Below are 17,985 nucleotides of genomic sequence, written 5' to 3' on the forward strand. Positions count from 1 at the left end.
TGTTGTTCCTATAATGCTTTATTCAATTTTAATAACTTAAAATTATAATGTTAGTTAAGACCAGTAATAGAATATGCAGAGAGAGTACAATGGGAAATCTATTAATGGACTCTAAAAAAAGAGAGCTTTGCTTTTTTCTTCCTTTATAATTTTCACTATTTTTTTTGAGACAGAGAGAGAGATGAGAAGCATCAACTCATAGTTGTAGCACTTTAGTTGTTCATTGATTGCTTCTCATATGTGCCTTGACCAGGAGCTTTCAGCTGAACCAGTGACTCCTTGCTCAAGCCAGTGACCTTGGGCTTCAAGCCAGTGACCATGGGATCATGTCTATGATTCCATGCTCAAGCTGAAAACCCTGCACTCAAGCTGATGACCCCACACTCAAGTTGGTGAGACTCTGCTCAAGCCAGATGAGCCCAAGCTCAAGCCAGCAACCTCGGGGTTTCGAACCTGGGACCTTAGTGTCCCAGGTCGATGCTCTATCCACTGCACCACCACTGGTCAGGCTCACCAATATTCTTATAAAAATATAAAATATATATAAAAGTTGAAAGAATAGAATAATGGACACCTACATACCTGAATTAAATGACTATTAAAGTTTGGCCATATTTGCTTTATTTATGTGTGAATACACACACACATTCTTTGTTTGTTTTTGCTAAACTATTTGAAAGGAGCCTGACCTGTGGTGATGCAGTGGATCAAGTCTAGACCTGGAATGGCTGAGGTCGCCGGTTCGAAACCGCAGGCTTGCCCAGTCAAGGCACATATGAGAAGCAACTACTACGAGTTGATGCTTCCCACTCCTCTGTGCCACCTCCTTTCTCTAAAATCAGTAAATAAAATCTTTTATAAAAATCTTAAAAAAAAACTATTTGAAAGGAAGTAGGAGACATCATGGTATTCCTAGAAATGCCTCCTTATGTACCTCCTGAGAATAAGGACATTCTCCTACATAACTCCGGTACCCTTTCTCACACCTACGGAAATTCACAGGAGGTCCCCAACACCTCACATCGAGCTTACTTCAAATTTCCTTTATTGCTGAGACCAGACCAGCTTTCTTCTAGAATGTGTCCTTATATTTGCCTTGTATTTTCCTGTAAACGGGAAATTAGGCCCATTGGATTGATTAGATTCATATTAAACGCTTTTGGTAAGAGCATTTCATAGATTACACTGTGTATTTCATATTGCATCACACCAACAGGCAGCTAATTATTAGGTTATCCCACAGTTAGTGATGCCGAGTGTGATTAGTTGGTTAGATGATGTTTACTAGATATCACCATCATAAAAGATAAGTTGTTTCCCCCTTTGCAATTAGCAGGTCATCTGTAGGGGTATATTTTATTCATTCATTCATTTATTTATTTATTTATTTATTTATTTTTATTGATTTTAATTGTGTTTACATAGAGTCTTGTGTTGCCCTGAATGCATCCCCCCTCCCCCGTATTCCCCTCAACATCCCCCTTACCCCCCTTCCAATAGCACCCTCCCCCCTTCCCTTCAGGTTTATTTCATCCTATCATCCCCTTTCTCTCTGTCCCTTTGATCTCTCCTCTGTCTCAATTCCATTCCTCAGTTCACATTGTTCATTGCATTCCTCAAATGAGTGAGGTCATATGATATTTTTTCTTGCTCTGCCTGGCTTATTTCACTTAACATAATAGTCTCCAGGTCCATCCATGTTGTTGCAAAAGGTAAGATTTCCTTCTTTTTCATGGCCCCATAGTATTTCATTGTAGGGTTATATTTTAGCATCATACATGTATTGTGTTATCAGTAACTTTTCATCTAATGATCTTGGCATCCATTAATCATCCTTAAGTTTTTTTTTAATAAATAATAGCAGGGTGCAGTTTCTTGATTAGTTTACTCTAAGGCCAGAAAATGGCGCTAGATTTTTTTCACAAGCTAAGGCTAAAGGAAAGACAGCAATAAATAGAATTGGAGATTTTGTCAGGGAACCACGGCGACTTTATTTTTAGTTAAAAATTTTAGTTGTGGTAAAATACACGTGACATAAAATTTAACATCTTAACCATTTCAAGTTCAGTTGTGTTAAGCACATTTACAATGTTGTATAACCAGCCTCCAGAATTCTTTTCATCTACAAAACTGGCACTCTGTGCCTATTCAGCAACTCCCCATTCCCCCCGGCCTTATACTTTCTGTCTATGAATTTGACTGTACTGGGTGTCTCATATGAGTGGAATCATACTTTTGTCATTTTGTGACTGGATTATTTTACTTAGCATGATTCCCTTCAGGTTCATTCATGTTGTCACATATATCAGAATTTCTTTACTTTTTAAGGTTGAATAATATTCTGTTGTATGTATATACCACATTTTATTTATCGGTTCATCTGTTAACAGACATTTAAGTTGTTTCTATATCTTGGCTCTTGTGACTAATGCTCCTATGAACATGGGTGTGTGAAAACTCTGATTTCAATTATTATTTTTTTTGGCAGAGACAGAGAGAGAGACAGAGAGAGGGACAGATAGGGACAGACAGACAGAAAGGGAGAGAGATGAGAAGCATCAATTTTTTGTTGCAGTACCTTAGTTGTTCATTGATTGCTTTCTCATATGTGCCATGACCGTGGGGCTACAGCAGACTGAGTGACCCCTTGCTCAAGCCAGCAACTTTGTGCTCAAGCTGGTGAGCCTTGCTCAAACCAGATGAGCCCGTGCTCAAGCTGGCGACCTCGGGGTTTCGAACCTGGGTCCTCTGCATCCCAGTCCTATGCATTATCCACTGCTCCACCACCTGGTCAGGCCAGTTCTTTTATGTATATACCCAAAAGTGGGATTGCTGGATTGTATAGTAATTCCATGTTTAATTTTTTGAGAAACTGAACATAGCTACTTTTATGATCTACGCTACTTACATCATCCAGGCATGTAAGGTAAAAAAGTGAAGTATATTGTGTTATGTATTCTTTTGACACAGAAGTGTTATTTGTATATTAAAATACAGAATTATTTTTTCATTTCAACAAGGAAGTATGTTTGAATTTTTCTTCAAACATATAGTCCTCTTTGTTTATGTTTTATTTTTCTGCTTTGATTGTTAAATGGGAATTGGAAATATTTTGCTTTCTTTCTAACTCCATTGGGAGAAATAACAGCATGAGAACAATGATGAAGTGTAATTGGCACTAAGGTCAGACTTGGAGAGATAAGAGAGTGGTGGGGACTTTGGCAACTGGAGAGCACCTGTCCTGCTCATTGTTGCCATGTGTGATACAAGTTCAGTATGGCCAAATATTCTGGGCTGTCAAGAGAACCTGGAATCTGCATTTCTATGTGAAGTGTTCTGGTTTTTTATATGTTGACAGCTTATTCAGCCTTCTGGAATCACTGTTTGGTCAAACAAAATATGTCTGCAATCTGAATTCAGCCTGTGGGATCCAGTTTGGGCCGTTCTGTTCACCAAAGTAGTCTTCTGTAAAGGTCATCGTCTAAGAGTTGAACAGATGGAAGGGTCAGAGAGGAAGGCACTATTGGGCCAGCCAGCCTGATCAGCAGAATAAAACATCTGGTGACAGCACAGCTGCACTGCCTCTACTGTATATTTGAGTTCGAGATTTTAGATAGATTGAATACTTTAATATAACAGGTCTCACAGAAAGCAGTTGTCTCTACAGCATGTTATGATTTTAAACAACATTTAAACACAATTTATTTGTAAAACTAAAACATTTATTGTGATTTTAAAAAAAATATTAAATGACATACAGATAAAAATTAACTGGTCTGTTATCCTAATCCCAGATGAAGAAAAATATTCTGGTGTATCTCCCTCTAATCCTTGACGAAAATTTTGCATATGTATGTACCTTTTCCCTAAGTTAGAATAATAATATGTAATTTTTTGTCTTGCCTTCTTTTTTATTGTGTGCGTATGACAGAGAGAGGGACAGATAGGGACAGATAACTAGGAAGGGAGAGAGATGAGAAGCATCAGTTCTTCGTTGCAGCACCTTAGTTGTTCATTGATTGCTTTCTCATATGAGCCTTGACTGGGGGCTACAGCAGAGTGAGTGACCCCTTGCTCAAACCAGCAACCTTGGGCTTCAGGCCAGCGACCTTTGGGCTCAAGCCAGCGACCATGGGGTCATGTCTGTGATATCACGTTCAAGCCAACGACCCCACAGTCAAGCTGGGGAGCCCATGCTCAAGCTGGTGACCTCAGTGTTTGAAACCTGGGTTGTGAGTGTCCCAGTCTGATGCACTAGCCACCGTACCACGTGGTCAGGCTGTCTTGCCTTCTTTAAGGCTATATCATAGGTGTCTTCTTTTATCAATATTCTTTAAGAAATGACTTTTTAATGCTCTAGCAATCCTGCATTAAAATGTGAGCTGTGATAGGAGTATTATGCTAGTGAGTAAAATGCTGGTAGAGTTACCCCAGGAAGACTTGTAAGAAAGTACCCCTTTTGCCTGAGCCTTCTCCCTAGCAGCATCATAGCTGTTGCCCTAGTATATTCTCTCTGAGTACCCTAAAATTCTTTGAAATAAACTTTGAAGCCCTTCTCTCCCCACTGACTCTTGTGTCATAGTTTATTTTTTTATAACATCTTTGAGACCATACACATACTATTAAATTCACCATTTTAAAGTGTACAGTATAATGGATTTTAGTAATTCACAGAGTTGTTCCAGTATTAGGCAGTGATTTGACAGAGTGACCTTTGGACTTCAGACTTGGAATTTTCTGTCACTTTTTAACTTACAACTGATTTTGTTCACTTTTAGATATATGTCACACTCCCTGTATATTTTCTTGATTTCTAACATCACTTATGTTTTGTAGGGTGTTGTTCCAACTGCTCAGAGAGCTGCTATTGTTGTGGGAGTAGAGCTACCTGTCTATGATATTACGAAGAAACACTTAATATTGTCAGGGGTGATGGGAGACACAATTTTAACTCACTTTGTGTAAGTATGATAGATTGTGTTCGTGCCGTATTTCCAGTATTTTGAACATGCAAAAGCATCTTTCATTGAAATCCTCATGTAGAATTGATAGTTTTATTCTACATCCCTGATGTGGTGAGCCCTTTGGTACTTGGGGGAAGTATCTGATATAGCAGCCTCTCAGATATCTTTAGGGCTTGCATTTGTTCGTACACAGCCTCGATATCTAATAAGCTCATCTGTTATTTACTTTAGTTTATTTTGGATCAGAAAGCAAACTTTTCTCAATGAGAATCATAAAACAGTAAAATTTTATAGGGCCTATCAACTGAAGCCATAGTTTTAGGCTGAAAACTGTGACTAGTCTCATCCAACATTTTCTTCATCTTGAAACTTTCATATTTTACTACTCCAATGCATTTGGCATATGATCCTGTGTTTCAAAAATTTTACATAATAATACATGATGTGTGACAATTTCTGCTTAGGGATCTTGCTAGACTTATAAATCGTTCCCCTTTAAGAATAAAAAAGTTGTCTAAGTTTCACATTGAAAAGTGAAGGGGACTTTTAAATGATGTCTCTTTAGAAAATATTTTCTTTCTCTTTGAATAATGAAAGGGCAAATGCCAGTTTTTATCTGATGAGTCTGACTCATTGTATATTTATTTAAGTTTGGCCTAAGTTCTGTTTGGTGGGCGGAGACGGAAGTGGGGCAGTCTATCTTCTTTCATTTTTAGTTCTAGCTTTACGTGTGGCTTGGCTGGGGCTCTGGCTTCTAATCCAGTTGATGTGGTTCGAACTCGCATGATGAACCAGAGGGCAATCGTGGGCCACGTGGACCTCTACAAGGGTACTTTGGATGGCATCTTAAAGGTACGCACACTGTGGGCTTGGATTCCATTTGTAATTGTTTTTGATATCTCAGACCTTCTTTCAAGACTTATTCTTAGTTGTTACATATAATTATGAAGATGGAAGAATCATTATGTATATTTTTATAGCTCCCAGAGTAATTTCCACGTAGAACAGCCGTGTCCTTGGCAATCTGCTAACGTACAGTGGGCCTTAATATTATTATTCTGATTTAAATGCTGTGACCGCAGGAGATTTTTATCAGTGGCACCGTATAGAATTGAGATAAAGAACTTTCATATCCCTCATTTGTCTACTTTGAACAAGACAGTGACCATGTGATAGAAAATGTGGGATACTCTTTAATTCAGCATTGTGCTGTTGCTGACACTTTTGCTTTGAAAGTTTTTGCTTTTTTATGCTTGTAGAAAAGCCAAGTATCATAAATGAATTAAATATTACATAATTACTGGTGATAGTGCTTCTACAAAAAACAGGTTTGAGGTTAAAATACGGTATTGCCATATGGTTTCTCTGTACATCAGTTTAGTTGAACAACTATTAATATATCAGGCACATTTTAGTAGGCACAGAGAAATTATAGCGTACTGCAGGTATACAAACAGATAATCAACACAGCTTGGTAAATGATACACTCAGGAATCTATGGGAGGAAATTTCAGTCCATTTGGAAGTTTGGGAAAGGCTCCCTATAGATGGTGGCATCGTGAATAATAACTCATATATGTTGAGTGCTTTACTATGTATCAGGAACTAGCATAATGAGATCTTACATATTATTTTAGAGGTGACCATGTGGTGACATTCAGTGACAGAGGCATCATGGGAATAGGAACAGATTTTGTGAGAGACATTACAATTTTGGACACTCAGTTTGAGTGTCCAAAATCTATACCTCCTTTGCCCCCCTGCCCTCTGGGACCTGCTGTCCTGCTATCTGTATCTCTGTGTTATGTTATAATTTCACTAATTCCTTCACCTTCTCTGATCCCATCCCCTCATCCCCTTTCCCTCTGACTGCTGTCCCTCTGCTCCCTGTGACTCTGCCTCTCCCTCTATTCTGTTTCTCAGTTCACTGTGTTCATTAGATTCCACATATAAGTGAGGTCATATGATATTTGTCTTTATTTGCTTGGCTTATTTCACTTAGCATAATAGTCTCCAGGTCCATCGATGGCCATCACAAAAGGTAAGATTTCCATTTTTTCACAGCTGCGTAGTATTCCATTGTGTATATGTACCACAGCTTTTTAATCCACTCATTAACTGACGGACACTTGGGCCATTTCCAGGTCTTGGCTATTGTAAACAATGCTGCAATAAACATGAGGGTGCATTTCTTCTTTTGAATCAGTGATTTGGTATTCTTAGGATATATTCCTAAAAGTGGGATAGCTGGGGAAAAGGCAGTTCCATTTTTAATTTTTTGAGGAATCTCCATACAGTTCTCCACAGTGGCTGCACCAGTCTGCATTCCCACTAGCAGTGCAGTAGGGTTCCCTTTTCTCCACATCCTCTCACACTGATTTGTTAATGAGCACCATTCTGACAGGTGTGAGGTGGTATCTCATTGTGGTTTTAATTTGCATTTCTCTAATGATTAGTGATGTTGAACATTTTCTCATATGCCTCTTGGCCATCTGTATGTCCTCTTTGGAGAAGTGTCTGTTCAGTTCTTTTGCCCATTTTTTAATTGGATTGTTTACCTTTCTGCTGTTGAGTCTTAAAAGTTCTTTATAAATTTTGGTTATTAACGCCTTAACAGACGTATTGGCAAATATATTCTTCCATTGTGTGGGTTGTCTTTTTGTTTTGTTAATGGTGTCTTTTGCTGTGCAAAAGCTTTTTAGTTTGATGTAGTCCCATTTGTTCATCCTGTCCTTTATTTCACTTGCCCATGGAGATAAATCAGCAAAAATATTGCTACGAGAGATGTCAGAGAGTTTACTGCCTATGTTTTCTTCCAAGATGTTTATAGTTTTTTGACTTACATTTAAATCTTTTATCCATTTTGAGTTTATCTTTGTGAATGGTGTAAGTTGGTGGTCTAGTTTCATCTTTTTGCATGTACTTGTCCAATTTTCCCAACACCATTTGTTTTTGTTGTTCTTTTTTTTTCTTTTTTTACAGAGACAGAGAGAGAGTCAGAGAAACTCTCTGACAGACAGGAACAGAGAGAGATGAGAAGCATCAATCATTAGTTTTTTTTCATTGCGACACCTTAGTTGTTCATTGATTGCTTTCTCATATGTGCCTTGACCGGAGTGGGGGTGGGGGGCTACAGCTGACTGAGTGACCTCTTGCTCGAGCTAGCGACCTTGGATGCAAGCTGATGAGCTTTGCTTAAACCAGATGAGCCTGCACTCAAGCTGGTGACCTTGGGGTCTTGAACCTGGGTCCTCCACATCCCAATCTGACAATCTGTCCACTGTGCCACTGCCTGGTCAGGCCCAACACCATTTGTTAAAGAGACCGTCTTTACTCCACTGTATGCTCTCTCCTCCTTTGTCAAATACCAGTTGATCACGAAGGCATGGATTTATTTCTGGGGTCTTTGTTCTGTTCCATTGATCTGCATGCCTGTTCTTAAGCCAGTACCAAGCTGTTTTGAGTACAGTGACCTTGTAGTATAACTTGATATCAGGAAGTGTGATACCTCCCACTTTATTCTTCTTTTTCAAGATTACTGAAGTTATTTGTGTTCTTTTTTGGTTCCATATAAATTTTTGGAATATTTGTTCTATATGTTTGAAGTATGTCATTGGTATTTTAATAGGAATTGCATTGAATTTATAGATTGCTTTGGGTAATATAGACATTTTAATGATGTTTATTCTTTCTATCCATGAATATGGTATATGCTTCCACTTGTTTGTATCCTCCTTGATTTCTTTTATCAATGTTTTATAATTCTCGAAGTAAAGGTTTTTTTTACCTCTTTGGTTAAATTTACTCCTAGGTACTTTATTTTTTTTGTTGCAGTAGTGAAGGGGATTGTTTCCTTAATTTCTTTTTCAGACAGTTTATTGTCAGTGTATAAAAATACCACTGATTTCTGAATATTAATTTTACATCCTGCCACCTTGCCAAATTCATTTATCAGGTCTAATAGTTTCTTGACTAAGACTTTAGGGTTTTCTATGTACAGTATCATGTCATCAGCAAATAATGATAGTTTTACTTCTTCTTTTCCAATTTGGATGCCTTTTATTTCTTCTTGTCTGATTGCTATGGTTAGGACTTCCAGAACTATATTGAATAAGAGTGGTGAAAGGGGGCACCCCTGCCTTGTTCCTGATCTTAAGGGGATTGCTTTTAATTTTTGCCCATTGAGTATGATGTTGGACATGGGTTTATCATAGACAGCCTTTATCATGTTGAGGTATGTTCCATGTATCCCTACTTTGCTGAGAGTTTTGATCATAAATGGATGCTGAATTTTATCAAATGCTTTTTCTGCATCTATTGATATTATCATGTGATTTTTATTTTTTCTTTTGTTTATATGATGCATCACATTGATCGATTTGCAAATATTATGCCAGCTTGGCATCCCCTGAATAAATCCCACTTGATCCTGATGTATAAATTTTTTCATGTCTTGCTTGATCCAGTTTTCTAATATTTGTTGAGAATTTTAGCATCTAAGTTCATCAGGGATATTGGCCTATAGTTTTCTATCTTTGTAGTGTCTTTATCTGGTTTTGGAATCAGTATTATGCTTGCCTCATAAAAGGAGCTTTTAAGTCTTCTCTCTTGAATTTTTTAAAATAGCTTGAGAAGGTAGGTGTTAGTTCTTCTTTGAATATTTGGTATAATTTGTATAATTTGCTATGAAGCCATCTGGTTCAGGACTTTTTTTTGTTGGGAGTTTTGAATAACTCTTTCTGTTTCATTTGTTGTAATTGGTCTGTTTAAGTTTTCTGATTCTTCCAGATTAAGTCTTGGAACATTGTTATGTTTCTAGGAATTTATCCATTTCTTCTAGGTTCAATTTTTTGGCATATAGATCTTCATAGTATTTAATTACCGTCCTTTGTATTTCTGTGGTGTTGGTTGTTTCTTCTCTTTTTTTATTTCAAATTTTATTTATTTGTGTCCTCTCTTTTTTTTTCTTGATCAGTCTGGTTAAAGATTTGTCAGTCTTGTTTACTTTTTTAGTGAAGCAGCTCTTGGTTTCATTGATCATTTGTATTTTTTTTAGCCTCTATGTCATTGATTTTCACTCTGATCATTATTATTTCTTCCCCTCTACTTCCTCTAGCCTGTACTTGTTCGTTTTCTATTTCTTTTAGATGCAGGGTTAAGTTGTTTATTTGAGCTTTTTATTGCTTCATAAGGTATGCCTGTAATGCTATAAACTTCCCTCTCTGGACTGTGTTTGCTGTGTTCCATAGATTTTGAGTTGTTGTATGTTTATTTACATTTGGTTCAAGGAAATTTTTAGTTTCTTCATTGGTTTCGTTGTTAACCCATTCGTTATTGAACAACATGCTATTTAGCCTCCAAGTGTTTGAATGTTTTTCAGTTTTTCTCTTGTAGTTGATGTCTAGTTTCATGCTATTGTGATCAGAGAAGATGCTTGATATGATTTCAATCCTCTTAAATTTATTGAAACTTGTTTTGTGTCGTAACATGTGATTTATCCTAGAAAATGGACCATGAGCACTTGAAAAAAATCTGTATTCTGCTACTTTGTTGTGAAAGATTCTGAAGATATCAGTGAAATCTAATGTGTCATTAAAGGCCGCTGTTTCTTTGTTAATTTTCTCTCTGGAGGATCTATCCATTGATGTTAGTGTGGTATTAAAATCCCCTACTATTATAGTATTTTTGTCGATCTTGCTGTTTTATGTGCATCAAAATCTACTTTATATATTTAGGTGCTCCAATATTAGGTGCATAAATATTTACAGTGGTTATATCCTCCTGTTGTATTGTTCCCTTTATCATTATGTAGTGAACTTCTTTACACTTACTGTATGTAGCCTTTGGTATAGAGTCTGTTTTGTCAGAAATAAATATTGCTAGCCCAGCTTCTTTTTCATTTCTATTAGTGTGAAATACTTTTTTGTATCCCTTCACTGTCAGTCTGTGTGTATCTTTTGTTCTGAGGTGAGTCTCTTGTAAACAGTGTATGTATAGGTCCTATTTTCTTATCCATGCATCTAGTCTATGTCTTTTGATTTGAGCATTTAATCCATTTACATTTAAGGTTATTGAAATGTACTTATTTATTGCCATTTTTTTTTCTTTAAATCTATAATTCTCTTTTTTTAGATTTTAGTTGCCTTTGCTCTTTTTACAACAGGCCCCTTAACATTTCTCATATTAATAGTACTGGTTTGGTTGAAATGAAATCCTTGAGTTACTTGGGTTTTTTTTTGTTTTTGTTTTTGTCTAGGAAGCTTTTTATTTCTTCTTCATTTTAATTGTTAACCTTGCTGGATAAAGAAGTCTTGGTTGTAGGTTCTTGTTTTACATCACTTTGAATATTTCTTGCCAGTCCCTTCAGGCCTCAAGTGTTTCTGTTGAGAAGTGGGATGTCATTTTTATGAGGGCTCTTCTGTAGGTTATTAACTGCTTTTCTCTTGCAACTTTTAGTATTCTTTCTTTGTCTCTTAACTTTGGCATTTTAATTATAATGTGTCTTGGTTTATGCCTCCTTGGGTTCCTCTTTAATGAGACTCTCTGTGCTTCTTGAGCTTGTGTGACTTTTTCCTTTATCAATTTAGGGAAGTTCTCAGCTATGAGTTTTTTCAAACAGGTTCTCTATCTCTTGTTCATTCTCTTCTCCTTCAGGAACCCCTATGATGCTGATGTTGTTTCTCTTCATGTTGTCACAGAGCTGTCTTAGAATTTCCTCCATCTTTTTGCACCTTGTTTTGCTGTTTTCCTTCCGTACTTTTGTCTATCTTGTCCTCTAAATTTCTTATTCATTTCTGCTTCATCCAGCCTGCTATTGATTTTTTCTAGTGCACTCTTCATTTCTGATATTGTATTTGTCATTTCTGATTGGTTCTTTTTTATGATTTCAATGTCCTTTTTGATTTTTGCTATCTCTATATTTAGGTGTTCATTATGTTGATGCATTGTTGCTCTAAGATCCTTGAGCATGCTAAAAACCATTAATTTCAGTTTTGCATCTGGTAGTTTGATTACTTCCATCTCATTCAGTTCTTTTTCTGAGGATTTCTCTTGTTGATTCATCTGGGTCACATTTCTCTGTCTGCCCACTTTGTGAATTAAGTAGTGCTGTCTAACTGAAATTTTTGTGCTGTCTTTTTGAAGAAGATGGTCTCGGTGTAACTGACCTCCAGGCGACCTGTTTTCCTTGTTCTAGGAGTGCTTCTTGAATGTACTGTTTTCTCTCTTGTATGTGAGTATTAAATGCAGTTTGTCTTTTAATGGGTACAGTTTTTCCTTCAGGCTGGCTGGGTCTACGGGTCAACCTCGATCATGTGTAATACACACTGTGTAATGTGTGTCCTGTTGGGCATATTTATTCTCCACAGTGTCTGATGTCTGCTTGACTCCACCTTTAGGTGTGCTGCCTGTGTAGGTAGCTGCATCTAAGGTTGATGCTGTCTGCCACCCACTACCAGTTGTGTTGGCTCTAGATCTTCTTGGGTTGGCATCACCTGTTGTGTGTAGCCTACTGTTGGCTATCAGTCTGCAGCTACTGCAATTTTTGCTGTTTTTGTTTGTATTTCCTGTGCCTGGATAGTGTGGGAGGGGCCAAGCTGTGTATAAGGATTTCCTTCCTCCTGCTTAGAGATGACAGCAACTCCGTAAATGCCCCGAACTCTATATGATTTGTCTCCACTTTTCAACTGGTCCTCCTCCTCTTGCGGCTACCTGGTCTTCCCACAGTTTTCTGTAGTAAGACTGTAGTGTGGGTTCAGATTAGCCTCACCCAACCAATCCCTCGACAGGTTGCATGCTTGGTGGTTTCGGGCAGCTGAGGTTGTGAATAAAACGTTAGTGAAATGTTTTATTCACCTAAGTCAGGGTTCTCTTGGTCAGGAGCTTAGTACGGGGAATATGTGGCCCCTACTCCAGACCTTAATCTCTCAGCCACTGCTAGATACTCAAATTTTATTTCTCCCCAACCAGGCGGGCAACAGATTCAAACTGAGTGAGGCCAACAGTCCCCTCTGCAGAAGTTCTTTCAGCTGGTGAGATGGTGGTCTCAGGGAGGAAGACTGAGAGAGTCCCTGGGGCTGACTGTGCCCTTCCCAAAGGTGGCTAAGTCCTTTGACCAGATGCATCAATAGACTCACAGGAAACCACATGTTAAATGTCCATGCTTCAAAGCTTTCTCCCTTCCCCCTGTGGAATCTAGCCCCACAGGGCAGGATATCCAGCACGCAGGCCAGCTGACTTTGAAACTCCACCCTATCCAATGCACATGAGCCTTTGTGCTGGTTCTGATCACAGAGAATGGAACTCGCCTCTCTGGGCCAGGTGTGAGGAGCTGTTCCTTAGGATACCACACTAGCAAGGGTTGTTAGGTCCTGAACCAATGCTTTCCGCAGCTGGCCCCTGGATGTGCCAGCCCTGGGCCTCCCTGGCAGGAACCCGGTGCAGATTAGTGGGAAACACTGTCTGTGACTGGCCCTCAGCAACCTTTTTGGAGCTACAAGCAATCCAGAGTTTCTACCTGCCTCTGTTTGGCTCAGGTGTGCATTTAAATACCAAGCTTGGGGGAAGATCTGCTTGAATAGGCTAAGTTTCCTTGAGTCCTACCTCCTGCAGCCTCTGTCTGCTGGCTGCTTTTTGGACTCAGCTGCTGAAAAAACCTCTGTTAGAGTCTAGAACCTGCAGCAATTCAGGGATTAGGAAGGGTGGTGGGTGTGGCTCTGCCCGTTGGCCTCTGGTGTCAGTGCAAAGCTTTTTCATAGACCTCAGTAGGGCATGGCCCCAGAAGCCTGGTGGGTGTGGCCTCTGAGACCCAGAGATGTGATCTGTCCGCTCTCTGGACAGTTTCTACTGAGTCTCCCGTGAGGTGGAAGCACCAGTCTTCTAGTCGGTAGTTGTGGGGGAACGCTCTGGTCTCAACACCAGAAAACTGAGTCACTAACATGCCCCCTGCTTTCTGGCCTCTCAGAATGACCCATTGCCATGACTGGGGTAGGAGAGACTCCCGAGTGCAGAGCCTTTGCTTTTTCCCAGGCTGATGCCACACAAAGAGGATGCTGTGCCCAAGATAGATGGCTACTGCTGTATTGGAAAATGACTCAGCACAGGGTTTCTGGTGGCTGTCCGCCTCAGTGTCTTTCCCTAGGCCTCTAAATTTACACTTTCCTCACACAACTTCAGTCCTATCAGCTGTCCCTCCACCAGAGCCCTGGGTAAGTGACTGTGAACGAGAATTTTTGCATGGACACTTTTAAGACACGGTCTGCCTCTCTGAAAGCTCAGTCTCTTTTTCGAGACAGAAATCCTGCTGTTTCTACCACCAAATGCTGTCTGGATGCCTCTTCTAGGCTTTGGGGCTCTAGTCTGGGACTCTGGGCCTGGGACTGAGCATCCACACCTGTCAGCATGACCTTCCCCACAGTGAGAGTCACTTCAGACCCTCACTTGCCCCTCACTCCTAGGAGTGGGGCAGCCCTTTCCACATCTCCACCCTTCCTACCAGTCTTGGTGTGGCTTCTTCTGTGATCCTTGGTTATAGACTTCTCTTCCTTTAGTCCAAAGTTTCTTTTTAAAGATGATTGTTCTTAAGTTGTAATCCAATCTGGTCCTGGGAGGTGGCAGTTGGAACGACCGCCTACTCAGTCGCCAACTTGGAATCTCATGAAGATTGTTTTGTTTTGTTTTTGTCATTTTTGACAATTTTATTTTGATGTGCCTTGGAGTAGGTCTCTTTGGGTTGATGTAACTTGGTGTTCTGATTGCTTCTTGGATTTGAGGGTTTCTTTCCATATGCTTGGGAAGTTCTCATCAATTATTTGTTTGAACAGGTTCTCCATTCCCTCTTTCCTCTCTTCTTCTGATATACCCATTTTTCTTATATTGCTCTTTCGATGGAGTAAGACAATTCTTGTAGAGCTCTGTCAGTATTTTTTCATTTATGAGTCTTTATTTGTAGCATTTCTAGTTGCCTGTCTTTGATGTCACTGATTCTTTCCTCTATCTGGCTTGTTCTATTAGTTAAACTTGCTCTTTCAGTTTTCAATTGTGTATTGAATTCTTTATCTTTGTTTTTAAAATTTCAGTCTCCTTGGTGAAGTATTCATTTTAACTCCAGGATTTTCATGTGATAGAGAATTTTTTTTTTGGAAATTTTTCATTTTCTTTCTGACTACATCTCTGTCTTTTATAGCCATGGTATTTGATTTCTTCTTCCTTGGTGGCATATGAGAGTGGTATTGTTAAGAACTCTAACAAAAAATAACTAAGAAAATGAAAAATAAATGTTGAAAAATACAATAAAAATATAAAATTTAAAAAATAATGGCAAGTACAAAAGAAAAACCACAGAAAATAAAGATTGAAAATCCCCAAAAATCAATAACAAAACTCCCACAAAAAAGAATAAAAAATATAAAAATGATAGAAAATGCAGTTCATAAGAGAAAAAGAGAAGAAAAGGAAAAAAAAGAAAAAAGGAAAAATAAATTTCAATTTTCAGCGGTTACTATTTTCTTCCAGTAGGTGTTGCTGTATTACAAGTTTTAGCTCTGTGAAATTCCTGGGCTGTACTCCACTTAGATATTGCTGTGGCAATGATGTAGGAGGGACTACAGTTGTGTTCGTGGGAGGGGCATGATGTGAGGGGTTTACGGCTTTAGCAGTGGTGATCTCAGGCCTCCGTTTGCTCCCCTCCATGTCTTAACAAACCAGGGGGCCAGATGTGGAGCACCTCTGTTCTTCAAAGGAGAGTGTGGCTCTGGAAAGTTAGCTGTGGGGTCTGTCTCTGCCACTCTCCATACCCACGTGGTGAGGGAGATGGGATCTGGGAGGCTGGGGTTCGCCCTTTGGTTTTCTCTATCTTTGCACCTAGTGTGGTGTGCAGGCAGACCACGGGAACACTGGCTGTGAAACCTCATTCTGCCACTGCTTTGGTTTAGTATCTCTCCCTCTGCCCCTTAATTTCTTTGCTCCTCCCTGCAAAAGTAGGCCAAGGCACTCTGGGCTTCCCTCTCTGTATCCCAGCAGACCAAACCCAGATAGCCTGAGCTTCCCTCCTCTCTGCAGCCTACGAGTGCATTGTATCTTCCACCCCCCTTTTCAATCCTCCCCACCTTTAGTCCATTCAGTGTGCAGATCTTTCAGGCATGCCTGTTAGCCCAGTTGGGGTTCCTTCTCTGCGTTATAGGTGTTCAATTTGTTAAAATTTCAAGGGGATATATCAGGAGTAACTCTCATGCTGTCATTACTCTTACATTATTCTCTACTAGTATTGCTGTTATCTCAGCATCAAGAATATTGCCCTGAATGGTTGGCTCAGTGGCTAGAGTGTCAGCTTGGTGTGAAGATGTACTGGCTTTGATTTTTAGTCAGGACACACATGAGAAGTGACCATCTGCTTCTTTTCCCCTCCCTCTCACTTTTTTTCTCTCAGCCATTGGCACAATTGATTTGAGCATCAGCCCTGGGCACTGAGGATAGCTCAGTTGGTCTGAGCCTTGGCCCCAGATAGGGGTTTCTAGGTGGATCCTGGTCGGGGTGCATGCAGGAGTCTGTCTATGTACCCTCAAATAAAAAAAAGAATACCTTGCATATGGTAGGTACTTAGTAAATATTTGTTGAATGAATGAATTTAGACTACATATGAATTCAAATGTATTTCTTTAGGAAAAAAGTTCCATTATGGAGCCATGAGTTATTGAAAAAGGGGTTGGAAAGTGAGTGCTAAAATACAAGTAATTGTCAGTTGTAAAGAGTAAGGGGAATTCACTATATACCATATTTTTTGCTCCATAAAATGTACTTTTCCCCCCAAAAGTGGAGAGGAAAATGCCCATGCATCTTATGTGGTGAAAAATATGGTATTTTATTAAATATTTTAACACACCATTTGGTTCAGATTATTTTTTTTCTTATTTTCCTCCTTAAAATCTTAGGTGTGTCTTATGGTCAGGAGCGTCTTATGGAGCGAAAAATACAGTATATATTTTTATTATCTTTCAGATGTGGAAACATGAGGGCTTTTTTGCACTCTATAAAGGATTTTGGCCCAACTGGCTTCGACTTGGACCCTGGAACATCATTGTATCCTTTTAGAACATGAGAATGCTAATGCTTCAAGTGTGCAGGTAATTCTAGACTATGGGAAGGAAAATTTGATTCTTGAAGCCTTTAGGCAAGTGAGAAACTCAGGCATTCTAATGATGACCATTGAGGATGGAATTAAGAAATAACTTTCAGTTGAAGTCTAATACAAACTGAAAGGACTAGAAAAGAAATTCAAGGTTTCCTTTTAAAAACAAACAAACAAAACACACAACATAAAGCACTAACAATAACAGCCAAATCTGGAAGGGGGTTATGAAGTTTCTGAAAACCCTGCTGGGAGATGCCCACAGAAAAGTCCATGTGGAGTTGGTCTATGTTTCCTGTCACCTAACTGTAGGACCAAAAGAGCAGGGGAAATAATAAGACAGAAAACACTGAAGGCGTGAAGAAATCAAGAGCCAAGTAGGGCTATTTCCTCAGCAGTGAGTTTCCTTCCTTTAGCTGTGTCTGAATGTCTGTTACATGCAGAGCCATGAGTTGGGTACTGTATGGGGGTATGTGTATATAGTGATGAGCCTTGTGGGGTTGAAAAGTAATTTCCTGCTCTTGTGGAATCTATAGGTTGAGGGAGGTAGTATCTTTCTCCCTCTTTGGGATTGCTCTGGTCACCTAATATTTGTAACAATTATTGTAGCACTGAATTATATGTTGTCATTGATGTTCTTGGGTTATATTTGTGTGGGTGTATGTGTATGTGTGTGTGTGTGTGAGACAAGAGAGAGAGAGAGACAGAGAGTTGTTTGCCCCTGAAGTTTGTAAGTATGTTGAGTTTTAATCTGTTTATATTGCTAAATGCCAGTGTTGGTAATGGGCACATGTTGGGCACTCAGTGAAAGCTTGATTTACCAGGCATTGTTTTTAAAAATACTTTTAAGCAAGTGCAACTTAGAATAGCATAAGCTAAGTACCTTAATTTAAGAAT

General features: G+C 39.1%; 1 protein-coding gene across 5 annotated transcripts in view; it reads left to right on the top strand.

Annotated features, from left to right (window-relative positions):
* The window catches only part of SLC25A14 (solute carrier family 25 member 14), a 57,600-nt gene that overhangs the window by 15,350 nt on the left and 24,265 nt on the right, over positions 1-17,985 (top strand). For 4 of the 5 annotated variants that reach the window (XM_066357141.1, XM_066357140.1, XM_066357143.1 and 1 more), the window contains exons 8-10: positions 4,837-4,961; positions 5,681-5,816; positions 16,959-17,039. In XM_066357141.1, coding sequence (XP_066213238.1) covers positions 4,837-4,961; positions 5,681-5,816; positions 16,959-17,039 — 342 coding nt within the window. Of the gene's footprint in view, positions 1-4,836; positions 4,962-5,680; positions 5,817-16,958; positions 17,084-17,985 lie in introns of all 5 variants that reach the window. The other variant, XM_066357142.1, reaches the window with a different exon arrangement.

Source organism: Saccopteryx leptura, chromosome X (genome assembly GCF_036850995.1).
Source record: "Saccopteryx leptura isolate mSacLep1 chromosome X, mSacLep1_pri_phased_curated, whole genome shotgun sequence".
In the NCBI taxonomy this organism is placed as follows: Eukaryota; Metazoa; Chordata; class Mammalia; order Chiroptera; family Emballonuridae; genus Saccopteryx; species Saccopteryx leptura.